Source organism: Balaenoptera ricei, chromosome 3, assembly GCF_028023285.1.
Source record: "Balaenoptera ricei isolate mBalRic1 chromosome 3, mBalRic1.hap2, whole genome shotgun sequence".
Taxonomy (NCBI): Eukaryota; Metazoa; Chordata; class Mammalia; order Artiodactyla; family Balaenopteridae; genus Balaenoptera; species Balaenoptera ricei.
This window is the reverse complement of record NC_082641.1, coordinates 76522991-76543897: the sequence shown is the minus strand read 5'-3', so window position 1 is coordinate 76543897 and position 20907 is coordinate 76522991. Positions and strand designations below refer to the sequence as shown.

Here is a 20907-nt window from a genome sequence, read left to right as displayed (position 1 = left end):
TTGCCTATCTATGTTTACTAATATGTAAATAACACAAAATAATTTTTCAACATACAGAATTGCCTGTGCATGCCATGTACTGATGATCGGTTTTCAAGGAACTAGAATCAATCGCTCAGTTATTAATCTTTACTGAATGTAGCTATTTTCTCTATTATTCATAAAATGCTTTTTTTCTCCTTTATTCATTAAGGGTAAGCCTCTTTAAGAGTTAGCTTCTTCATTTGCCAACCCCAGTTTTAGATGATAGAAGAGAGAGAGCTATAGAAAAGACAGCCCACAAGGCACCCTGAAACCAAGAAAGCATGGCTATAAGGAAGTTAAGAGAGACGAGAGTTTTCAAGGAGTAGGTGAAAAGAAAGGAAGCAGTGGATATGAGGAAGATGAGGCTTGCGGGGAGAAAATGACATTTGAATATTATGACTAGGAGGTAAATGTCATTCCAAAAAAACCAATTACTAGATGGACCAACACCCAACAAAACTACTCAAGAGATTTATTTCTTTCTCCCTTCCTCCCTTCCTTCTTTCTTTAGTATTCAAACATTAGTTAAGCATGTAGCAGTGTTCCAGATGCTGTGGGAAGATACCTAAAGACACCAAGATGCACATCCATAGAAAGTCCACTAAGGAAACAGTACTAGAGAGGTAATGAGGTCATATATGTGAAATTGTAGAAAGCTACATGAAATTGAGGTATTTTGTATGAAGACAATAAATTACCACATACCAAATACCTGGTTTAGACTGAGTACTTTGCATTCAGAGGTTATCAACAATAAAATGTCATAGCAGCCTTTGAGAAATTTGAGATTATAGTTTAATACAAACAGCACAGGCAAATTCTTAGTGCCTCTGTGATCTTGGGGCAAGTTACTTAATTTTTCTCAATTTCACTTATTCATCTGTAAAACTGGGATAACCGGCACCCATTCTGTAGAGTGTTAGGAAGATGAAATTACACTTAATGCAGCTCATGTGATGTTCAGCCTAGTGTAATTTTTTTTTTTTTTTTTTTGGCATGTGGTGGACATTTGGGAAATACCAGTGAGTGAATGAGTGTGTGGGCTATTTATTTATTTTCCTGCTGAATTATCTGACTCACGCTTTACCCTCAAGCTAAACTTTGTTTTTTGAAAAATTATTTATTTATTTATTTATTTTTGGCTGTGTTGGGTCTTTGTTTCTTTGCAAGGGCTTTCTCTAGTTGCGGCAAGAGGGGGCCACTCTTCATCGCGGTGGGCGGGCCTCTCACTGTCACGGTCTCTCTTGTTGCGTAGCACAGGCTCCAGACGCGCAGGCTCAGTAATCGTGGCTCACGGGCCCAGTTGCTCCGCGGCATGTGGGATCTTCCCGGACCAGGGCTCGAACCCGTGTCCCCTGCATTGGCAGGCGGATTCTCAACCACTGGGCCACCAGGGAAGCCCGCAAGCCTACTGTAATTTGTGGGTAGTAACTTTGTTTTTACGGAGTTGGTATAAATCTCAATTCACAAACTCAGATATAAAAGGAATATCTAAGTCGCTTACTGTCTTCAAATCAATTTTAAGAGGATTCTGAGCGCCTCCTGCCTGGCTGGTAGGACATTTAACTGTAGCTATTCTTAGAGCTCCCACCCTTACCCCCAGGGTCGTGCAGAAGTCCCTGTGAGACTGTTTTGATCATCAGTTATCTGGTCACCCTAGTTACTGTAGAAATACCCTTTATCCCTGTCCAAAGACTCCTGCCAAGCACAGCAGCCAGGCGTGGCTTGTAACCTTTGAGACTGAGAACCTGTGTCAAGGATCCACTCAGTGCCTCACCCAGACAAGCCTCCCTGAACTCTGCCTTCCAGCAAAGCCCTTGCAACCCACAGATGTCTCTCTCCAGTCCCAGAGGTCTCCTCTCTCTGAGCCCTCATGACCCTTGCCCCTGTCCACCTGCCAGACACATATGATTCCACTTTGGTATCATAGTACCAATATTGGTACCAATATATAGTACCAATATTTTTTGGCCTTAAAAAATGGCTATTTCATTTAGTTCAAACTAATAATTATTCAATGGATTTAGCTTTTTTTTTTTTTTTAAGTCTGGGCGGGCAACTGACTTCAGTCTATTTGTTGCTTTCCAAATAGCAAAAATCCCTGAGGCAAGTAAACAGACTACTTTTTTCGAGGCAAGGGAAAATAGAGAGAAATAAAATATATACGCTGAAGTATTTTGACACATTTATATGGTAATAACAACAATGTTAATGCTAATAAAACTCATTATTTTTATTATAGTATTCCTCATATCCATCCCCCTTTCTCCATCTGTATTGTCAGTGCACGATTCATGGGGCCTTAGATTATTCAGGCTGTGTTGATTGTCTAGCTGTATCTCTCCCTCCCGCATACCATTCACACTTCAGCCGTGCCACCCTACCAGCAGCAACCTGTCTTCTCACCATTGTACCAACTCTTCTGTCTTCCTGGAAAGCACCTTTCCCATCTCAACCTTGTCGTGCCAGTAAATTTCTACTCCTCCTTTAAGACTTCACTGAGACATGATCTTCTCTGTGACTTCTCTGTGTTCCTCTCCCAAAATTTACAACATCCTCCTCTATATTTTCATAGTAACTTATACTTAAGGCACTTAGACTTAAGGTGATCGAATAATCATTCATTCAAGCTGGGACACAGTTTAAGAGTGAAAGAGGATGCTGCTACTAATTACACCAGAACAACAGACATAAACCAGGACTGCCTGAGGCGAACCAGGATGTACTGTAACCCTACTTATCTTTACATTGCTGTAATGATTGTTTACATGTTTATCTTTCCCACCCCCCCCACAAACACACACACACACACGCACACACACACACACACACACACACACACAGAGGCAGTGAATCCCTTGAAGGTGTAGGCCTTAGCATCTAATATGGCTGCTGACATAGTAATTGACTGATTAAATCTTGGGAATTTTATTGGAGCAGAATATTCTAGACTAGTGAAGTGGTTGAGACAAACAAAAGGCGATGGGAGGGAACATGTGCAAGGAAAGCAAGTACACCGGTTTGGGAGGAGCAGATGACTGGGGATTGAAACATAATTTGGGAAAAGATTGTGGAAACTCTTGATTTTCAGGTTCAGGAATTTCTAACAAAGTGTAGGAGCAGGGGAAGGTTTAAACATGGGGCGATGACATGAAGGATAACTGATAGTTGAATGTAAGCTGAATCAGAGGGAGGGAAACGCAGAGAGGACCGAGGAGACTGTTTGGATAAAAAAGATGAAATTATGAATGCCTGGACTAGGACTCTTTGTCATTTAACCTTTTGTGCTTGATGAAAACTTAGGACCCTTTAGATTGCAAGTGACAGAAACCCAAATTAACCTGGTTTAACCCAAAAGGGAAATTTATCAGCTCAGCTAACATAAGTATACAGGCATTACTGGATCCAGTAATGGATCCACTGGTTCTCACACAGTGTCATCCCATCAGGACTGTTCTCTCCATCTCTTGGTTCTACTTACTTTATCGACTTCCTTCTCAATGGAGTTCTCCCCAGAATGGACATCAGTAGCTTCCAGCCTACTTTCTACCAGCTTAACAACCCCAGTACAAAGAGAACATCACTTTACCAATAGTTCCAGCAAAAATCCTGAGGAAGGCTCTCTAGATCATGAAAATCAAATCACAGAAATAAAATTATCAAGAAGAACCATAGAAGTGATGAGCTTCCAAATGAGCAAGAAAAGGAAATGTACTCATTCCAAAATGATCTAGGTTATATTTTTTCAATATATTTAAAATATAAGAAACTTTGTGAGAGTCATTATCTTTAATTCAATAAATATTTGTACATATTATGATACTGGACATATGCTAATTATCTAGACAAAATAGAAATTATTTCACCTTTTCAGTCCTACCTGTAGATGCAACAGTATAGGAACTGATCTTTGAAGAAGTCATAATGGAGCCAGAGGAGGACGGAAAAGAGCGATTAAAATGGCTCTATCTTTGTGAGAATTCCTATTTAGTTTTATTGAGAAACCAGCTGATAAACCTCTTCATTCTGAAATGGCAGGATCTATGGGTTTGAGAAACACATAAATTTATTCGTAGAATTGATAGCATAATACTGAGAACACTATAAATGTGAATTTCCTATGAAATTTATGTTCTGAATAAAGGGTATAATAATGTTCAGAACGCAAATCCCAAAGAGAGATACAAAGATTCATCTAGTTTTAAGTAGATTTTCAATAACAAGAGAGCGCATATAGAATAATTCTGTTTGGTGTTCAAGTTATACATACATATACTTATTTGTGTATATTTGTATATAATATGAATGAAATACTGCACCAAATATAGTAGCTATCACTGGTTGGTAGGATTTGGTACAATTTTAGTTTTCTTAGTTTCTTAGTCTGAATTTTTTACAGTTTCTAGAATGAATGCGTGTTACTTTTAAATGAGAAAAGAAATCAAAAAAGTTTCTTTAAGAGGAAAAAGAATTCTGACATAAAGGGAAACTAGCACTGCCCTTTGAAGTGATGTCATGTGGTCCTTCTCACAACTATTTTTTTTTTAAAGTGACAGTAGCCAGGACTGTCCAGTTTTTTTTGTTTGTTTGTTTTTTAATATAAATTTATATATTTATTTTTGGCTGTGTTGGGTCTTCGTTTCTGTGTGAGGGCTTTCTCTAGTTGTGGCAAGCGGGGGCCACTCTTCATCGCGGTGCGCGGGCCTCTCACTATCGTGGCCTCTCGTTGCGGAGCACAGGCTCCAGTCGCGCAAGCTCAGTAGTTGTGGTTCACGGGCTTAGTCGCTCCGCGTCATGTGGGATCTTCCCAGACCAGGGCTCGAACCCGTGTCCCCTGCATTGGCAGGCAGATTCCTAACCACTGCGCCACCAGGGAAGCCCCTTCTCACAACTTTTTCCCCCACAAATATCCAGGATTATCTCAGAAATTGTATTGAGTTTGATGGACCATTGATCTGAAAGACTGTGGCGTTTCTCTTATTATGTAAATATTAATCAAATACATTTTTACAATATTATGCTAGAGTAAGTGATGAGAATGTAATCATATTCATTGATACCTACCTTACTAAACCATTTTTATTCCTTTTAAGAGCGCACCTTTCAAGAACAAGGTTCTGATACAGAAAGTAATCTGAACCAAGGATCCAGCTTGATAGAAGCTATCTTTAAAGTATTGTACCACTGCAATTTTTCTCCACAAACATTTGGAAATGTTTTTGTGAGCTACATGGAAGAAGAACATTTATGGGACTTTTTATATAATGTTCCAGGTATGAGAAATTTTCTATTTGAAAAAGTAGTGTTTTATAGATACTTAAATATATCTTTAAAGATGTTTTAAAAATTTTATTGATGTCAGTTTTGCTGAATCTGTTATTTGTAAAGGATTACCTTACATTTTTTCAGTATAAAGTCTTCTTTTGGGAATCATTAACCATTACTTCCTGTCAAAATTTAATATACTTGGGACAAGGGTGAGGGGAAAGTTGAGGGGGAAAATTATGCAATGCAGATTTTTTTTATTATTAGGTAGTGTTCTCTCATAAAAATTTAATATTTACCACAGATTATGTTTTGCTATTGAGCATATAAGAAATTAGTAAGATGTGAAAAATACTTTGTGATTCTTGGGTGCTTTTATTAAACAAACTGATGGACAAAACTGCTGGCCAATTTTCTTCAAGTGTAAAAGGCATTTATTATTATGATTATAGTGCATCTCTCTCTACAAGGCAATTATGTCCTATCATTGTTCTGGGGACAGTATGTGTTTTCCCCAGCCGTATTGTTCTTTTGCCCGCAGCTAGAGTGGATATTAAAGACAGAACGGGTTGCATATCCGAATTGGAAATGTTCATGGGTTACCCCACCTTCAGGACCAGGTGTAAACATTCTCACATTGTTTTATCCTTAATATTCTGCCTTTAAATCTCTATACTTAATGTCTTGGGAAAATGAAGGATGAGGACTTAGGGGTTATCCTGTTAGTCCATTAACTATTTAAATCATTTACCTTTGGCTTTCAACCTATATGCTTTCTTATACACTGTTTTGGAACCGACTGACATTTCCTTAAAATATTTACTAGAATCCATATAAAAAATCTAACTGGCTCATATCATGGTTTCCTTCTTCCTGTACTTTTTAACTATCCTCCAGACATGACTTGAATACCTTTTAAACTATTTTTAAGTCATTATGTTACATCTTCTCTTGGTCATTATCCCTGCAAAGTAGCAATAGATAACTTTATGTAAGATTTCAAAACCCTGAATCTGTCACTTAAAGACTCTGTAATAATTATCTCCTTTTAAAGTCTTATTTTCTAGTTTTCATGTATTCTCTCACTGTTTCCTTTTAACCCCCAAAATGGTCAGTCTTCTAAGTTTAAAAGACTGTATTATTTCTGATGTAGACTTTATTGAACTGAAAGAAAAACAACTTTGAATGCCCCCTCCACCCCCTGCTGGTTTTAGTTGTTTCTGGTCAGGGTAAGAGCGGAATTCTCTCACAAGACTATAAAGAATTGGTGAACCACATGCTTCAACCATTATTTATCTTTCAGTTCTTAAGTTCTTGAACCATCTGTCACTCAGCACAAAACTGTACTGAAAATGACTTAGAAGAGATCAATGGGTTTCAGGTGGTGGCCTGAGAAAGCAAAACTGCTACTTGCTTCTAATTAGCCTTCTCTCCCATCTACACATTGAGCAAACCCGCCTCCCCATGGTCAGACAAGTCTGAACAGGAACAGGAACAAGTAGTACACATATTCATAGAGCCCGAATTTTGTCGAGGGGCTCAAAGGGGCAGAACTTCAAACTGGTGAAACATCCCTGGCCTTTGTACAAGTTGTTTCTCCATCAACATTAAATATTCTCTGGAACCTAAGACCTTGCAGTGGTCGTGAGGGACAGTGCCTTTGTGTTTTCTCTCCTATTTAAGTCTTTGCAAAAGTTTTCCTTTTCTTCTGTTACCAATCACAGGTATCTTAAAAATGCTATTAAGATAATAAAATATACTAATTCATAACAAAATTAAGCCCTTTACGGTGGTTTCTGTTTGACTTGAAAATATGACAGGTTTAAAGGAAATACAGCTGAGACACATCATAATCCCACAATATTTGCATTTTACCGCTAATGGATCTATGCGTCAGTAAATATAATTACCCAGATCGACTGGAGTACATTATTTAAAAACTGGTGTATTTTCTTCCTCCTGAAACACTGTCTACGGTTTCTGTATAGTTTAGCCATAATATATCACAGTCTTATGATTTTAGGGTATAAAGGTGAGGATGAAGTAGGCAGTATCCTCATCTTATTGCTAAGTAAACCAGGGTCAGAGATGTTAAGAGACTTGCCTAAGATTATCCACTGATTAAATTGCAGATTCAGAACAAAAAACCCCAGAATTTCTGATCACAGACCATGTTATTTCTCTTTATTTTTTTCTATTAGACTAAACTTTTTGAAACATTTGCTTTATGAACACTGGAATTCCGTAATGAAACACATAATTTGATTTAATAATTAGAAATCCAACACATAACTCCTTAGAATGAACATAAGCTAGGGGGGAAAACAAGAGTAGAAATATCCATTTAAAAAAAGATTACAAAAGATGGAAATACAGAAAACAATTAAGTTGGGGACCTCATGTGGGCATTTCAAAGGCCAATACACTATAAGTAATAGATTTGGTAGCAATCATTTCAGGCCTGTACTCTCAAAGTAGGTCAGCAATCTTTAGTTGGGCAAATGAAAATATCAAAGCGTAAGTTACTTTGACTGTACTTCAGTCACACTATTCCTTAACTCCCTTTTTCTTTTAAAAGAAATAAATGTCTTTAACACATACGGTGAGTTAAACTTTATAAGAAACTACTAAACTGTTTTTCAAAGTAATCCTGTCTTTTTACATTCCCACCAGTAATGTAAGAGAGTTTGGGTTGCTCTATACCTCACCAACACTTGGAATTGTCTTTTTGCTTTTATTCATTCTAAGGAGTATGTGCTATTATCTCACTGTGACTTTAATTTACAATTCCTTGGTGATTAATGACATCAAACACCTCTTCATGTTCTTAACAGTCATCTGAAAAAAATTCTTTTGTAAAATATCTGTTCAAAACTTTTCTTCATTTATTAATTGGATTATTTGTCTTACTGAGTTGTAAAGAGTCCTTTATATATTCTTGATACAAGTTATTTGTCAAGATAATGTATTAAAAAATGTTTCTCCCCAGTCTGTTGCTTACTTTTTCATTCCCTTAACAAGGTCTTTTGATAGGGAGAAGCTTGCAATTTTGATGAGTCCAACTTATCAGTTTTCTTTATAGTAGTGCTTTTTTGTGTCCTAAGAACTATTTGCTTATCTAAAGAGTGCCAAGATTTCTCCTATGTTTTCTTCTGGGAATTTTATAGTTCTAGTTTTTAGTATTTAATTCTATGATTAATTTCAAGTTGTTGCTTTTTTGTGTGGTGTGTTTTAATTCATACTTTTTCATACAAACATGCAATTTTTCCCAGCATCCTTTTTAGAAATCACTGTTCTTTCCCAGTTGAATTACTTCAGTGTTTTTGTCAGAAATCAAATGAACAATTGATTAAATGCATGTCTAATTGTGGATCCTCTATTCTAACACTTGGAACTACTATATTGTGACTATATTGTTATTTGCTTTCTGCTTGTCCCACCTTTATTTTGGTCTTCTTTGGATTAACTGAGTATTTTTCAATATTACATTTTATCTTTGCTAATGGCTTATTAGATATAATTCTATTTATTTTAGTAGTTGTTCCAAGGTTTACATCTTGTGATGAGTATCTTTAACTCATCACAGTTTACTTTTTTCTATTATACCACTTTTACATCTAATCTAAGAACCTTACACAGTATATTTCTATTTACTCTCTCCTGTTCTTTATGCTAGTGTTGTCGTGTAATTTCTACTGTTATATGTTATATGTTATAAACCCCACAATCTATTGGGTTTTTTTTTGTTTTAGTCAGTTACAGTTTAAAGAAGCTAAAAATGAGAAGAAAGTCTTTCATATTTGTCCATCTATCTACCATTTCTGGTACTCTTCTTTTACTTGTATAGATCTAGGTTTCTGATGGATATCATTTTCTTTCTACCTGAAGTATCAATACTTCCTTTAACATTTCATGTACTACAAATTTTCTGCCATCAATTTATTTTATTTTATATATTTTATTTGCATGAAAAAAGGGCTTTGTCTTCATATCTGAAATATTTTTCATCAGACATAGACTTTTGGGTTCAGAGATGTTTTTTGTTGTCTTTCGTTTTCCTTTTTCACTCAGCACTTTGAAGACATTATTCTATTTTGTGACTTGCGTTGTTTCTGATGATAAATCAGTATAGGTTTTAAAGTGTATGTTTCCTTTTATATAATGTGTCTTCTTTTTGTTTTTCATTTTAAGATTTTTCTCTTTATCACTACTTTGCAGCAATTTTATTATGATGTGCTTTGTTTTGGTTTCCTTTGTATTTATTCTGCTTGGGGTTTGTTGAGCTTTTATATCTGATGATGTTTAGTTTTTATCATATCTGTAAATTTTTCAGCCATTCTCTCTTGGGATATTTTATCTTTTGTTCCCCCTACCACCACTTTTTTCTGGGATTCTTATTATTAGACCTCTTGGTATTATCCCACATATCACTGAAGCTGTATTCTTTGATTTTGTTCTTGTTCTTGTTTGGTTTTATTTTTTTGCCTTCTTTCTCTCTGTGGTTTGGTTTGGACACTTTATATTGTACCTTCAAATTCAAGGATCTTTTCTTCTGCGGTGTATAACTGCTGTTAAGACTATCCAGTGAATTTTTTTATTCCAGATATTTTTAATTTCTAGCAATTCCATTTAGTTCCTTTTTATATTTTGTATATCTCTCCTCATTTTAAAATCCTTGCACATATGTATGAAGTCTGTTTTAATTTAAACCTTTGTTTGCTCATTCCATCATTTCTATCATTTTTGAGTGTATTTCTATTGGGTGATTTTTCCCCTGATTATGGATCACAGCTTTTTTCTTTTCCTTTTTGTTTTTTTATGTTATGGAAAAAATGCCAGATGTTAATGAATGTTACATTGTTAAGTGTCTAGATTTTGTTTTTGTCCTTTACAGATTTTGTTTTCACTAACAGTTGTGTACTTACAGATTTTCTAATGTTGAAACGGCCTTGCATATCTTGGATAAATCCCATTTGGTCATGGTGTATAATTCTTTTTATGCATCGTTAAGTTCAATTTGCTAATATTTTGTTTAGAACTTTTGTGTCTATGTTCATGAGATATATTGATCTGTAGCTTTCTTTTTTGGTAATGTCTTTGCCTCGTTGGTATTCAGGTACTGCTGGCTTCAAAATGAGTTAGGAAGTAGTCCCTCTGTTTCTATGTTCTGACAGAGATTGAAAGGAATTGGTATAATTTCTTTTTTTAAATGTTTGGTAGAATTTCACCAGTGAACCCATCTGGGCCTGGTGCTTTCTGTTTTGGAAGATTATTAATTATTGATTGAATTTCTTTTATGGATATAGGCCTATTCAGATTGTATATTTCTTTTTTTGTGTGAATTTTGGCAGATTGTGTCTTTCAGGGAATTGGTTCATTTCATTTAGATTATCAAATTTTGGGAGCATAGAGTAGTTCATAGTATTCCTTTACTATCCTTTTAGTGTCCATGGGATCTGTAGTGATGTTCCTTCTTTTATTTCTGATATTAATAGTTTGCACATGCTCTCTTTTTTTCTTAGTTAGCCTGACTAGAGGCTTATTGATTGTATTGATCTGTTCAAAGAACCAGCTTTTAGTTTTGATTTTCTCTATTGATTTCCTGTTTTCAGGTTCATGTTTTCTGCTCTAATTCTTATTATTTCTTTTCTTCTGCTTAGCTTGGGTTTAATTTGCTCTTCTTTTTCTGGTTTCCTAAGGTGAAAACTTTGACTCTTGATTTTAGATCTTTCTTCTTTTCTAGTATATGCATTCTGTGCTCTAAATTTCCCTCTAACCATTTCCGCTACATCTGACAAATTTTAAGTTGTGTTTTTATCTTCATTTGGTTCAAAGTATTTTACAGTTTCTCTTGAGATTTCTACTTTTACCCATGTATTATCTAAAAGTATGTTGTTCAATATCCACCTGTTTCAGAATTTTCCAGTTACCTTTTTGTTATTGATTTCTAGTGTAATTCCATTGTGGTCTGAGAGCAAACATGGTATGCTCTATATTTTTTAAAAATTTGTTAAGGTATGTTTTATGGCCCAGAATGTGGTCTGTTAGTGAATGTTCTATACAAGCTTGAGAAGACTGTGTATTCTGCTGTTGTTGGATGTAGTCCATAGATGTCAATTATACCCAACTGATTGATGGTGGTATTGAGTTCAGTTATGTCCATAGTGATTTTCTACTTCCTGGATCTGTCCATTTCTGATAGAGGGTGCTAAAGTCTCCAACAATGATAGCAGATTCATCTAGTTTTCCTTGCAATTCTATCAGTTTTTGCCTCACATAGTTTGACACTCTGTTGTCAGGTGCATACACATTAAGGATTGGTATGACTTCTTGGAGAACTGACACCTTTATCTTTATGTAATGCCCTCCCTTATCTCTAATAACTTTCCTTATTTTGAAGTCTGCTTTGCCTGAAATTAATGTAACTATTCTTGCTTTATTTTGGTTAGTGTTAGCATGGTATATTTTTCTCCATCTATTTGCTTTTAATCTATATGTGTCTTCATATCTAAAGTTGACTTCTTATAGACAACATATAGTTGGGTCTTGGTTTTTGGTCCCCACTGATCAATCTCTGTCTTTTAATTGGTGCTTTTAGACCATTGTTGTTCAAAGTGATTATTAATATAGTTGGATTAATATCTACCATATTTGTTACTGTTTTCTATTTGTTTCCCTTGTTCTTTGTTCTTGTTTTTATCTTTCACTATTTTGTTCTGCCTTTGTTGGTTTTAACTGAACATTTTATATGATTCTATTTTCTCACTTTTTTTTAGCATATCAGTTATACTTCTTTTTTAACTTTTTTAATGGTTGCCCTAGAGTTTGCAGTATATATAGAGAGACAGAGTTTGCAACTAAGTCCACTTTCAAATAACACTATACCATTTCACAGATTGTGTGAGTACATTATACTAACAAAATAATCCTAATTTCTCCCTCCCATCCATGTATCATTTCTGTCATTCATTTCACTATACATAAGCATATATAAGAATGCTGTATACATAAGCACACATAATTAAACACATTGCTGGTATTATTATTTTGAACAAACTGTTTTCTGTTAGATTAGTTATGAATAAGAAAAATAAAAGGTTTTACTTTACCTTCACTTATTCCTCTTCAATGTTCTTCCTTACTTTATGTAGATTTCAGTTTCTGACCTATATTGTTTTCCTTCTACCTAAAGAATTTCTTTTAACATTTCTTACAAGTCAGATTGACCAGCAACAAATTTCTTCAGTTTTTGTTTGTCTTGAGTAAGTCATTATTTCTCTTTCACTTTTGAAGGATAGTCTTGCAGGGTGCAGAATGCTACGTTGATTTTTTTTTTTTCTCTAAACACTTTAAATATTTCACTCTACTGTCTTCTTGCTTGTATGGTTTCTAAGAAGTTAAATGTAATTCTTATCTTTCTTCCTCTATAGGTAAGGTGTTTCTATGTTCTGGCTTCTTTCAGGACTTTATCTTTGATTTTCTGTAATTTGAAAATATGCCTAGGTATAGATTTTTTTGGTTGTTGTTGTTCATTTTTTGTTTGTTTTTTAGCATTTATTCTTCTTGGTGTTCTCTGAACTTACTGGATCTGTAGTTCGGTGTTTGACATTAATTTAGGGAAAATGCTCAGTTATTATTGTTTCAATATTTCTTCTGTTCCTTTCTGTCTTCTCCTTGTATTCCCTGTACAAGTATGTTACACCCTTATAGTTGTCCCATACTCCTTGGATATTCTCTTCTGGTTGTGGGGTTTGTTTTTTTTCAGTCTTTGTTCTCTTTGCTTTTCAGTTTTAAAAGTTTCTACTGAGACATCCTCAAGCTCAGAGATTCTTTCCTCAGCCATGCCCCTTCTACTAATAAGCCCAGAAAAGGCATTCTTCATTTGTTACAGTGTTTTTGATTGCTAGTGTTTCTTTCTGTTTCTTTCTCAGTATCCATCTCTCTACTTACATTGCCCATTTGTTCTTGCATGCTATCTACTTTATTCATTAGAGCCCTTTACATATTAATCACAGCTGTTTTAAACTCCCAGTCTGATAATCCTAATATCTTTGCCATGTCTGTTTCTGATGCTCGCTCTGCCTTTTCAAATTGTATTTTTTGACTTTTAGTTTGTCTTGTAATTTTTTTCTTGAAAGCTGGACATGATGTTCTGAGTAAAAAGAACTGCTGTAAATAGGCCTTTACTAAGTGGTGGAGAGGTGTAAAGGAAGGGAAGCATTCTATAGTTCTATGTTTAGATCTCAGTCTTTTAGTGAGCCTATGCCTCTGTGGTGTACTTAACAAGCATTTCAATTTTTTTCTTACCCCTTCCTTAGGTCTGAGAGTATGGTTAGAGTGGGCTGGAGCTGAGTATTTCTCCTGTCCTAGGACAGTTAGGCTCTGAGAATATACCTAGTGGGTTAGGCTCTGTTTTAGTAGTTTCTCCTAAGGGCAGGCCTTAAGAAAAACAGGGTGTGCTGTCATATTTACAAATGTTTCTTTTTCCCTCCTCTTGCTGGATGCACTAGAGGATTTTTCTCTGATATCTACTGTGGAAACCTAGTCAAGTTCCTGGAGGTAAAACTCACAAGAGTGTAACAGCTCCCCCATGAGAGGGTCTCCCTAGAGTTTTAACTCTCGGACTTGTCTACACTGAGCCTCCAGCAATTGATCAGTTACAGCTGAGATTTTCCTACATTGGTTCTGGTTCCCAGGATAGTTTCTGCGTGTGAGTCTCTACTCCAGTAAGCTGTGCCTTGCTGTATTTGCCTGTCTGTCTCTCCAGTCTGGGGGGCTGTGGTTTGCCTTGTGTCCTCACCTCTTTTACAGATCCAGGAAGAGTTGTTGATTTTTTTTTATCTGTTCAGTTTTTTACTTGCTGTTAGAATAAAGTAGAAACATCCAAGCTCATTGTATGCAGAGCCAGAAACCAGAATACCCTGCCACTTTCATTTCTCTGTTCTCTGTTCTCCATTTCTTCTTTCTTACCTCTACCATCGGCATCTGTGGATATTGATTAATCTTCCCTATAGTAGTATCTAGTGCTCAAGATGTTTCAGAATCCTGCATCAAGAGAACACTGGGCACCGCAACACTGTACAATTGTAATTTTTCCAGAAAACTCTTATCTTAGGTAATAATAATAATAGCAAATACTTACATAGTGCCTACTATATGGTAGTTACCTTACACAAATTAATTCATGTAATTTTAAAATAATTCTTTGAGATAAGTCTATTATTTTATCATTTTCAATTCCTTGATTTTATTTTAAAAGGAATAAACATACCCTTTTAACAAAAGGAAATAGAGGAATTCCTGGCTTTCTAGAATTTTTAGATATCTGAGATGCATTTAATCCATGACTCCAAAGAGTTCAACCCAAATGAATGTTAATTACTGATACAGGAAGAAGGCTTCTTTATGTCCTTCAATGAATTAAAGTCTTGAAACATCATTAAAAAGACAGACAGCTACACCGTCCACCGTTCACATAAAGAGCAACAAGTTTACCTAACTGATGATTATGTCATGCTAAAAAATAAAACTCTCAACATTTGATATCACCAAGATCCTCTTCACCATGGTGTTGTTTTTTTTTTTAATTGAGGTATAGTTGATGTACAATATTATACAAGTTTCAGGTGTACAACATAGTGATTCACAGTTTTTAAAGGTTATATTCCATTTATGGTTATTATAAAATATTGGCTATATTCCCTGTGTTGTACAATATGTCCTTGTACCTTATTTATCTTATACATAGTAGTTTGTACCTCTTTGGGCATCCTTGTCTTGTTCCTGATCTTAGAGAAAGTGCTTTCAGCTTTTCATTGTTGAGTATGATGTTAGCTGTAGGTTTGTCATATACGGTTTTTATTATGTTGAGGTATGTTCCCTCTATGCCTGCTTTCTGGAGAGTTTTTATCATAAATGGATGTTGAATTTTATCAAAAGCTTTTTCTGCATCTTTTAAGATGATCATATGGTTTTTATTCTTTGATTTATTAATGTGGTATATCACATTGATTGATTTGCAGATATTGAAAAATCCTTGCATCCCTGGGATAAATCCCACTTGATATGGTATATGATCCTTTTAATGTATTGTTGGATTCAGTTTGCTAACATTTTGTTCAGGGTTTTTGCATCTATGTCCATCGGTGATATTGGCCTGTAATTTTCTTTTTTTGTGATATCTTTGTCTAGTTTTGGCATCACGGTGATGCAGGCCTTGTAGAATGAGTTTGGAAGTTTTCCCTCCTCTACAATTTTTTGGAATAGTTTGAGAAGGATAGATGTTTGGTAGAATTCACCTGTGAAGCCATCTGTTCCTGGACTTTTGTTTGCTGGGAGTTTTTTAAAATTACTGATTCAATATCATTACTGGTAATTGGTCTGTTCATATTTTCTATTTCTTCCTGGTTCAGTCTTGGGATATTGTACATATCTAGTAATTTGTCCATTTCTTCTAGGTTGCCCATTTTATAGGCGTAGAGTTGTAGTCTCTGACGATCTTTTGTATTTCTGTGGTGTCAGACATAACTTCTTTTTCATTTCTGATTTTATTGATTTGGACCCTCTCTCTTTTTTTCTTGATGAGTCGGGCTAAAGGTTTGTCAATTTTGTTTATCTTTTCAAAGAACCAGCTCTTAGTTTCAGCGCCATGGTGGTTTTAACAATGGGTTGTTATTTGAGAAATATCACCTTGAAATTTGAGGGCAAAAAAAATCATATAGTTGCTCTTCTCTGTTGATTCAAGTGATGGTCCCTGGACTTCCCAGTCATTTTAAAAAACAAACAAAAATTTTTATTGCATTTATCACACAAGTAATACATAATCATTGCAGGTAATACTTATTATTGGAAAGAAGGGAAGGAAGAAAGGGAGAAAGAAAGGAGGGAGGGAGGGAGAAAAAGTAAAAGAAGAAGAAGGAAAGGAAGAGGACAATCACCTGAAATCTCATTAGTCATTGATAATCACCATTTACCTTTTAGAGTACATCTTTTAATTCTTTTATAAATGTATGTAGATATGTATTTTTTAATAAAAATAGTATCTCATACTCTTTTCTAACCTGCTCTTTTTTTTTAAGGGTGAGCTTTTTATTTTAATATTTTTACTTTAGACTCATCCCACTTTTTTTGTTTTTTAATATCTTTATTGGAGTATAATTGCATTACAATGGTGTGTTAGTTTCTGGTGTACAACAAAGTGAATCAGCTATAAATATACATATATCGCCATATCTCCTCCCTCTTGAGCTGCCCTCCCACCCTCCCTATCCCACCCCTCTAGGTGGTCACAAAGCACCGAGCTGATCTCCCTGTGCTATGCAACAGCTTCCCACTAGCTATCTATTTTACGTTTGGTAGTGTATATATGTCAGTGCTACTCTCTTACTTCGTCCCAGCTTCCCCTTCCCCCTCCTGTGTCCTCAAGTCCATTCTCTACGTGTGCATCTTTATTCCTGCCCTGACACTAGGTTCATCGGTACCTTTTTTTTAGATTCCATATGTGTGTGTTAGCATATGGTATTTGATTTTCTCTTTCTGACTTAGTTCACTCTGTATGACAGACTCTAGGTCTATCCACCTCATTACAAATAACTCAATTTTGTTCCTTTTTATGGCTGAGTAATATTCCATTGTACATATGCGCCACGTCTTCTTTATCTGTGCATTTGTCAATGGACATTTAGGTTGCTTCCATATCCTAGCTATTGTAAGTAGTGCTGCAATGAACATTGGGGTATATGTGTATTTTTGAATTATGGTTTTCTCAGAATATATTCCCAGTAGTAGGATTGCTGGGTTGTGTGGTAGTTCTATTTTTAGTTTTTTAAGGCACCTCCATACTGTTCTCCATAGTGGCTGTATCAATTTACATTCCCACCAACAGTGCAGGAGGGGTCCCTTTTCTCCACACCCTCTCCAGCATTTATTGTTTCTAGATTTGTTGATGATGGCCATTCTGACTGGTGTGAGGTGGTATCTCATTGTTAACCTGCTTTTTTTTTTTTTAACTAATCAATAAATGGTTTTACGTGAAGATGGATATACCTAAGCTAACTAAACAAATCCCCAGTTATTGGACATTTGGATTATTTCCCAATTTTTCTTTATATTATTTATATAATCATAATTAATTTCTTAGGATAAAATTCCAGAGAAGGAATAAATGTGTTAAAAGGTAAGTAAAGTGTTAAAGCTTTTACTATTATTGTCAAGTTGTCATCTAAGAAGGTCATACAATTTATATATCCACCAGTAGAGTCCCCAAAGTACCAGCAAATGCTGTTATTCACTGTTATTTTAACTACCATTCCCTTTATTACCAAGCAGTAACTTTTTTTTTTCAAATGTCTATGGACCATTTATCAATTACATGATTTCTAGGCTAAAAGCAGCTTTCTTTTCCTATAGCTTTAAACTAGATTATTGAGAAGCTGAATTCCCAACTGAACAGGGCACAGAATATTTCCAGATTCTGCTAACTGTAATATGCTGTCTGATTTTAAAGTCTCAACGTGCATGGAGTCTGAGGTAGAGGTCATCCGATGCCTGAGACTGGCACTGACTGACGCCGTCAAGGACATTGTGCAGCAGATAATATCTGTGCTGAGCTCTTGGAGAAACTGTGAGACAAACCTAAACAAGCACAGTGTTCTTGAAAGTCTGCATGAGAGCATTCCAAAAGAATGGAATTATATTCCAAAAGAAACCAAAAGGAAAGAATCAAGCAAAGGTACATTTGTTTTTCTTTAAGAACATATCCCTGAAGAAGCACATTTTCTAGGTTATGAGAACAAGTAAAATTCTAAAAATTATAAAATTTGTAAATTATATTAGTCTTCTTTCCACCATGTATATTTAGGATTCCTAATTTTTGTTACTGTGAGCCATATGATAAAAAAAAAAAACAAAACCTAGAAATGAAAATGACTCAAATGGTTGATAAGTGATATCATAGGATATAGGTCTTTTGCTTTCTGAATTACCTCATGTTTTGTGATTATCTCCAGGCTCATCTGCGGTGCCTCAAAGAGCAGTGTTTCATTGTTTTCCATGGCTAATATTCCATTGTGTACATGGACCACTTCTTCTTTATCCATTCACCTGTTGATGGACATGGACTAACTACCAGTTCAAAATTTTTTGTGATATTTTGTGTTCATGTTAGTATTCACAGATTAGTCACATGAGTTTGACTAATTTCCCTTAAATCTATTGAGTAATCTAAAATTCATCCTCTCAGGAAGATTGCTCTGATATTCAGTTTAATTATTCTTTTTTTGAAGTTTTTCCTCTACAACTACCAATTATTACTTTCTTTCCTCTTGTTAATACACCTACATATGTAGCTTTTAGGTCAAAAATAGCACCCCATTTAGTAGCTGCACATATTTTTCTGACAGGGTATTTTTCCGCCAATATCTATGGTTCTGGATTCAGTGCATTGTTCCTCTTCAGGGCAATGCATCTATCAAGTGTATTTAAAGATTATCAGTTACCTGTATTATTCATTTATTTTATTAATCAAGTCCTTTCTTCTTAAATGGTTTCTTCCTACCTAGATGTTTATACTTGTCAAGAATTTCACAAGATTCCTTTGAATGTATCTTATCTGTTTGTATTCATGGATCTTCTTTAGGATTTTTAAAATAAAACTTTTCCCTTTTATTTTCATCTTTAAAGATGATTTTTTTTCACTAACTGTAAGGAAACTTTCAACAGTAAAATATTCCAGCTGAACCTGCTAAAGTCAATTGAGGAAACTAGCCTTTCTTTCATTCTTCTCCATGGAGATCCTAAATAATGTGGCTCTTATCCAGCAACCTTATATATAGACTCAAATCAATTATCCATCAGTGACCTTTCATAGTAATGCTTTAATTCTGTCCAAGCCCTATTAAGCTGCCTTTGAATCTAGTAAAGCCATTTAATTGAAATTGGAAAATGTCAGATTTTCATTACTTAAGTTCTTCCTCACCTGAGTTGTTGCCACCTCTCCTTTCTAGTTTTGAGATATTTCATAGATTTTGAGCAATACAGGAAGCATGATCTATAGTTTATGTATCATGTCATATGAGTAGCACTGATTTGCTTGCGGCTTTCAAGTTGGTCTATTCATGAACAATTTTTTTTTTTTTCCTACAGGCATTTTGGAACTCTTCCATAATGTTTCAAAGAGCCTCTGGTTCCAAAAAATGCTTACTTTGTAGATACCAGTTCTTGTGGTTTTCCTTACTAAATAATATTTTTTCATAAAATTATCACTAAGAGTAGAAGTAGAACACTTAGACAGCCATGAAGGAGTGCCAGATCACATAAATATATAAAAGAAAGTGGTGGAGGAAAGTGACCTTATAAAGCATTTTGTGCATTCCAGGTGGATGTGACAATAGGAGAATACCATTGTTCTTCATTCCTATCCTCTTTTAAACTGACAGTGCTCAACCTTTATTTTCACTACAGTATATAAGATAGATAATATGTACATGCCAGACACTAAGTCACTTATTCATTCAATAGATACCTACTAAGTCAGTTACTACTACATACCAGGTACTGGGGTTGGGCCAGGGATAAACTGTAAATAAGTTATCCCCTCTTGGTGCTTGAAGACTAGTATAAATGTTTACAAATGGGTGCAAACACCTCAGGGGATGTACAAGACAATTCTCTGGTGTGTGAGAAGAAAGAAAGTAAAACTACTGAAATTTCATATGGGGTGTCACTGGAACTCTCCCTTGGTCTGTGAGTGAGCCAGTCGTGTGTTGGGGACAATATTGTTGGGGAGGGCATGAACAGGGTAACCTTACTTCTTCATTAGCTTTCAGCGTTCAGTAATCAATTAAGGTTGTCCTTTGTATTTCAGAATTTAGTTTTAACAAAATTAATCCTCACAAAACACACAAGTGGCTTTAATATATTCCTGTAAATCAACTGAAGTTTAAAACTATTACCAGGGACTCCAAGGGAGAGCAAACAATGACAAAGTAAAAAAGCTCACACTTAGGAATATTTCTAACATGAGCTGTTTCTCAGCCGTATTATAAGGTAGAACATTGATAGTCTGATCAGATTTGGCCAAAAGTAAAATAAAATAAAATAAAAATGGGAAATGTGTGGGAAAACCATTTGAAACATGGCTTCCCATACATTGTTGTTAAACACGAATCCCTCCTAAATGAGTATTGTGCCTTGAGATAGTTAGAGATATCTAGCTAGAGATAGTTCGAAGTCATCTTGATTAGCCAAAGATTTCAAAACTAAGCATCCAAAACATGAAGATAAACCTCAGTAATCATTTTCAGCAATGTTTTAAGTCAATTGATATTTAATTCAGTACTTTGCACAATTCATCTAAGTAATGAAGTGTTTAGAGGCCTTTTTTTTTTTTTTGAGGATTCTAACTTAATAAAAGACAAATAGTCACTACCTTAAAGAAAAAATTGTCCTTCCTGACACAGTGAAAATAACAGAACATGGAAAACACTATGGTGACAAACTAAAATGTATTTCTTTATTTTTTGTCAGCAAATACATAGAAAACACTGAAGATTTGAAGAAATAAATAGTACAATAAATTATACAGCGTAAGAGATTTACCAAAGAACTGAATGGAAGTTC

At 35.0% G+C, this 20907-nt stretch overlaps 1 protein-coding gene across 8 annotated transcripts in view; it reads left to right on the top strand.

The window, feature by feature from the left end:
- KIAA0825 (KIAA0825 ortholog) overlaps positions 1–20907 on the top strand; it is a 404031-nt gene that overhangs the window by 170086 nt on the left and 213038 nt on the right. For all 8 annotated transcript variants that reach the window (XM_059916768.1, XM_059916769.1, XM_059916770.1 and 5 more), the window contains 2 exons: positions 5118–5297; positions 17795–18019. In XM_059916768.1, coding sequence (XP_059772751.1) covers positions 5118–5297; positions 17795–18019 — 405 coding nt within the window. The remainder of the gene's footprint in view (positions 1–5117; positions 5298–17794; positions 18020–20907) is intronic.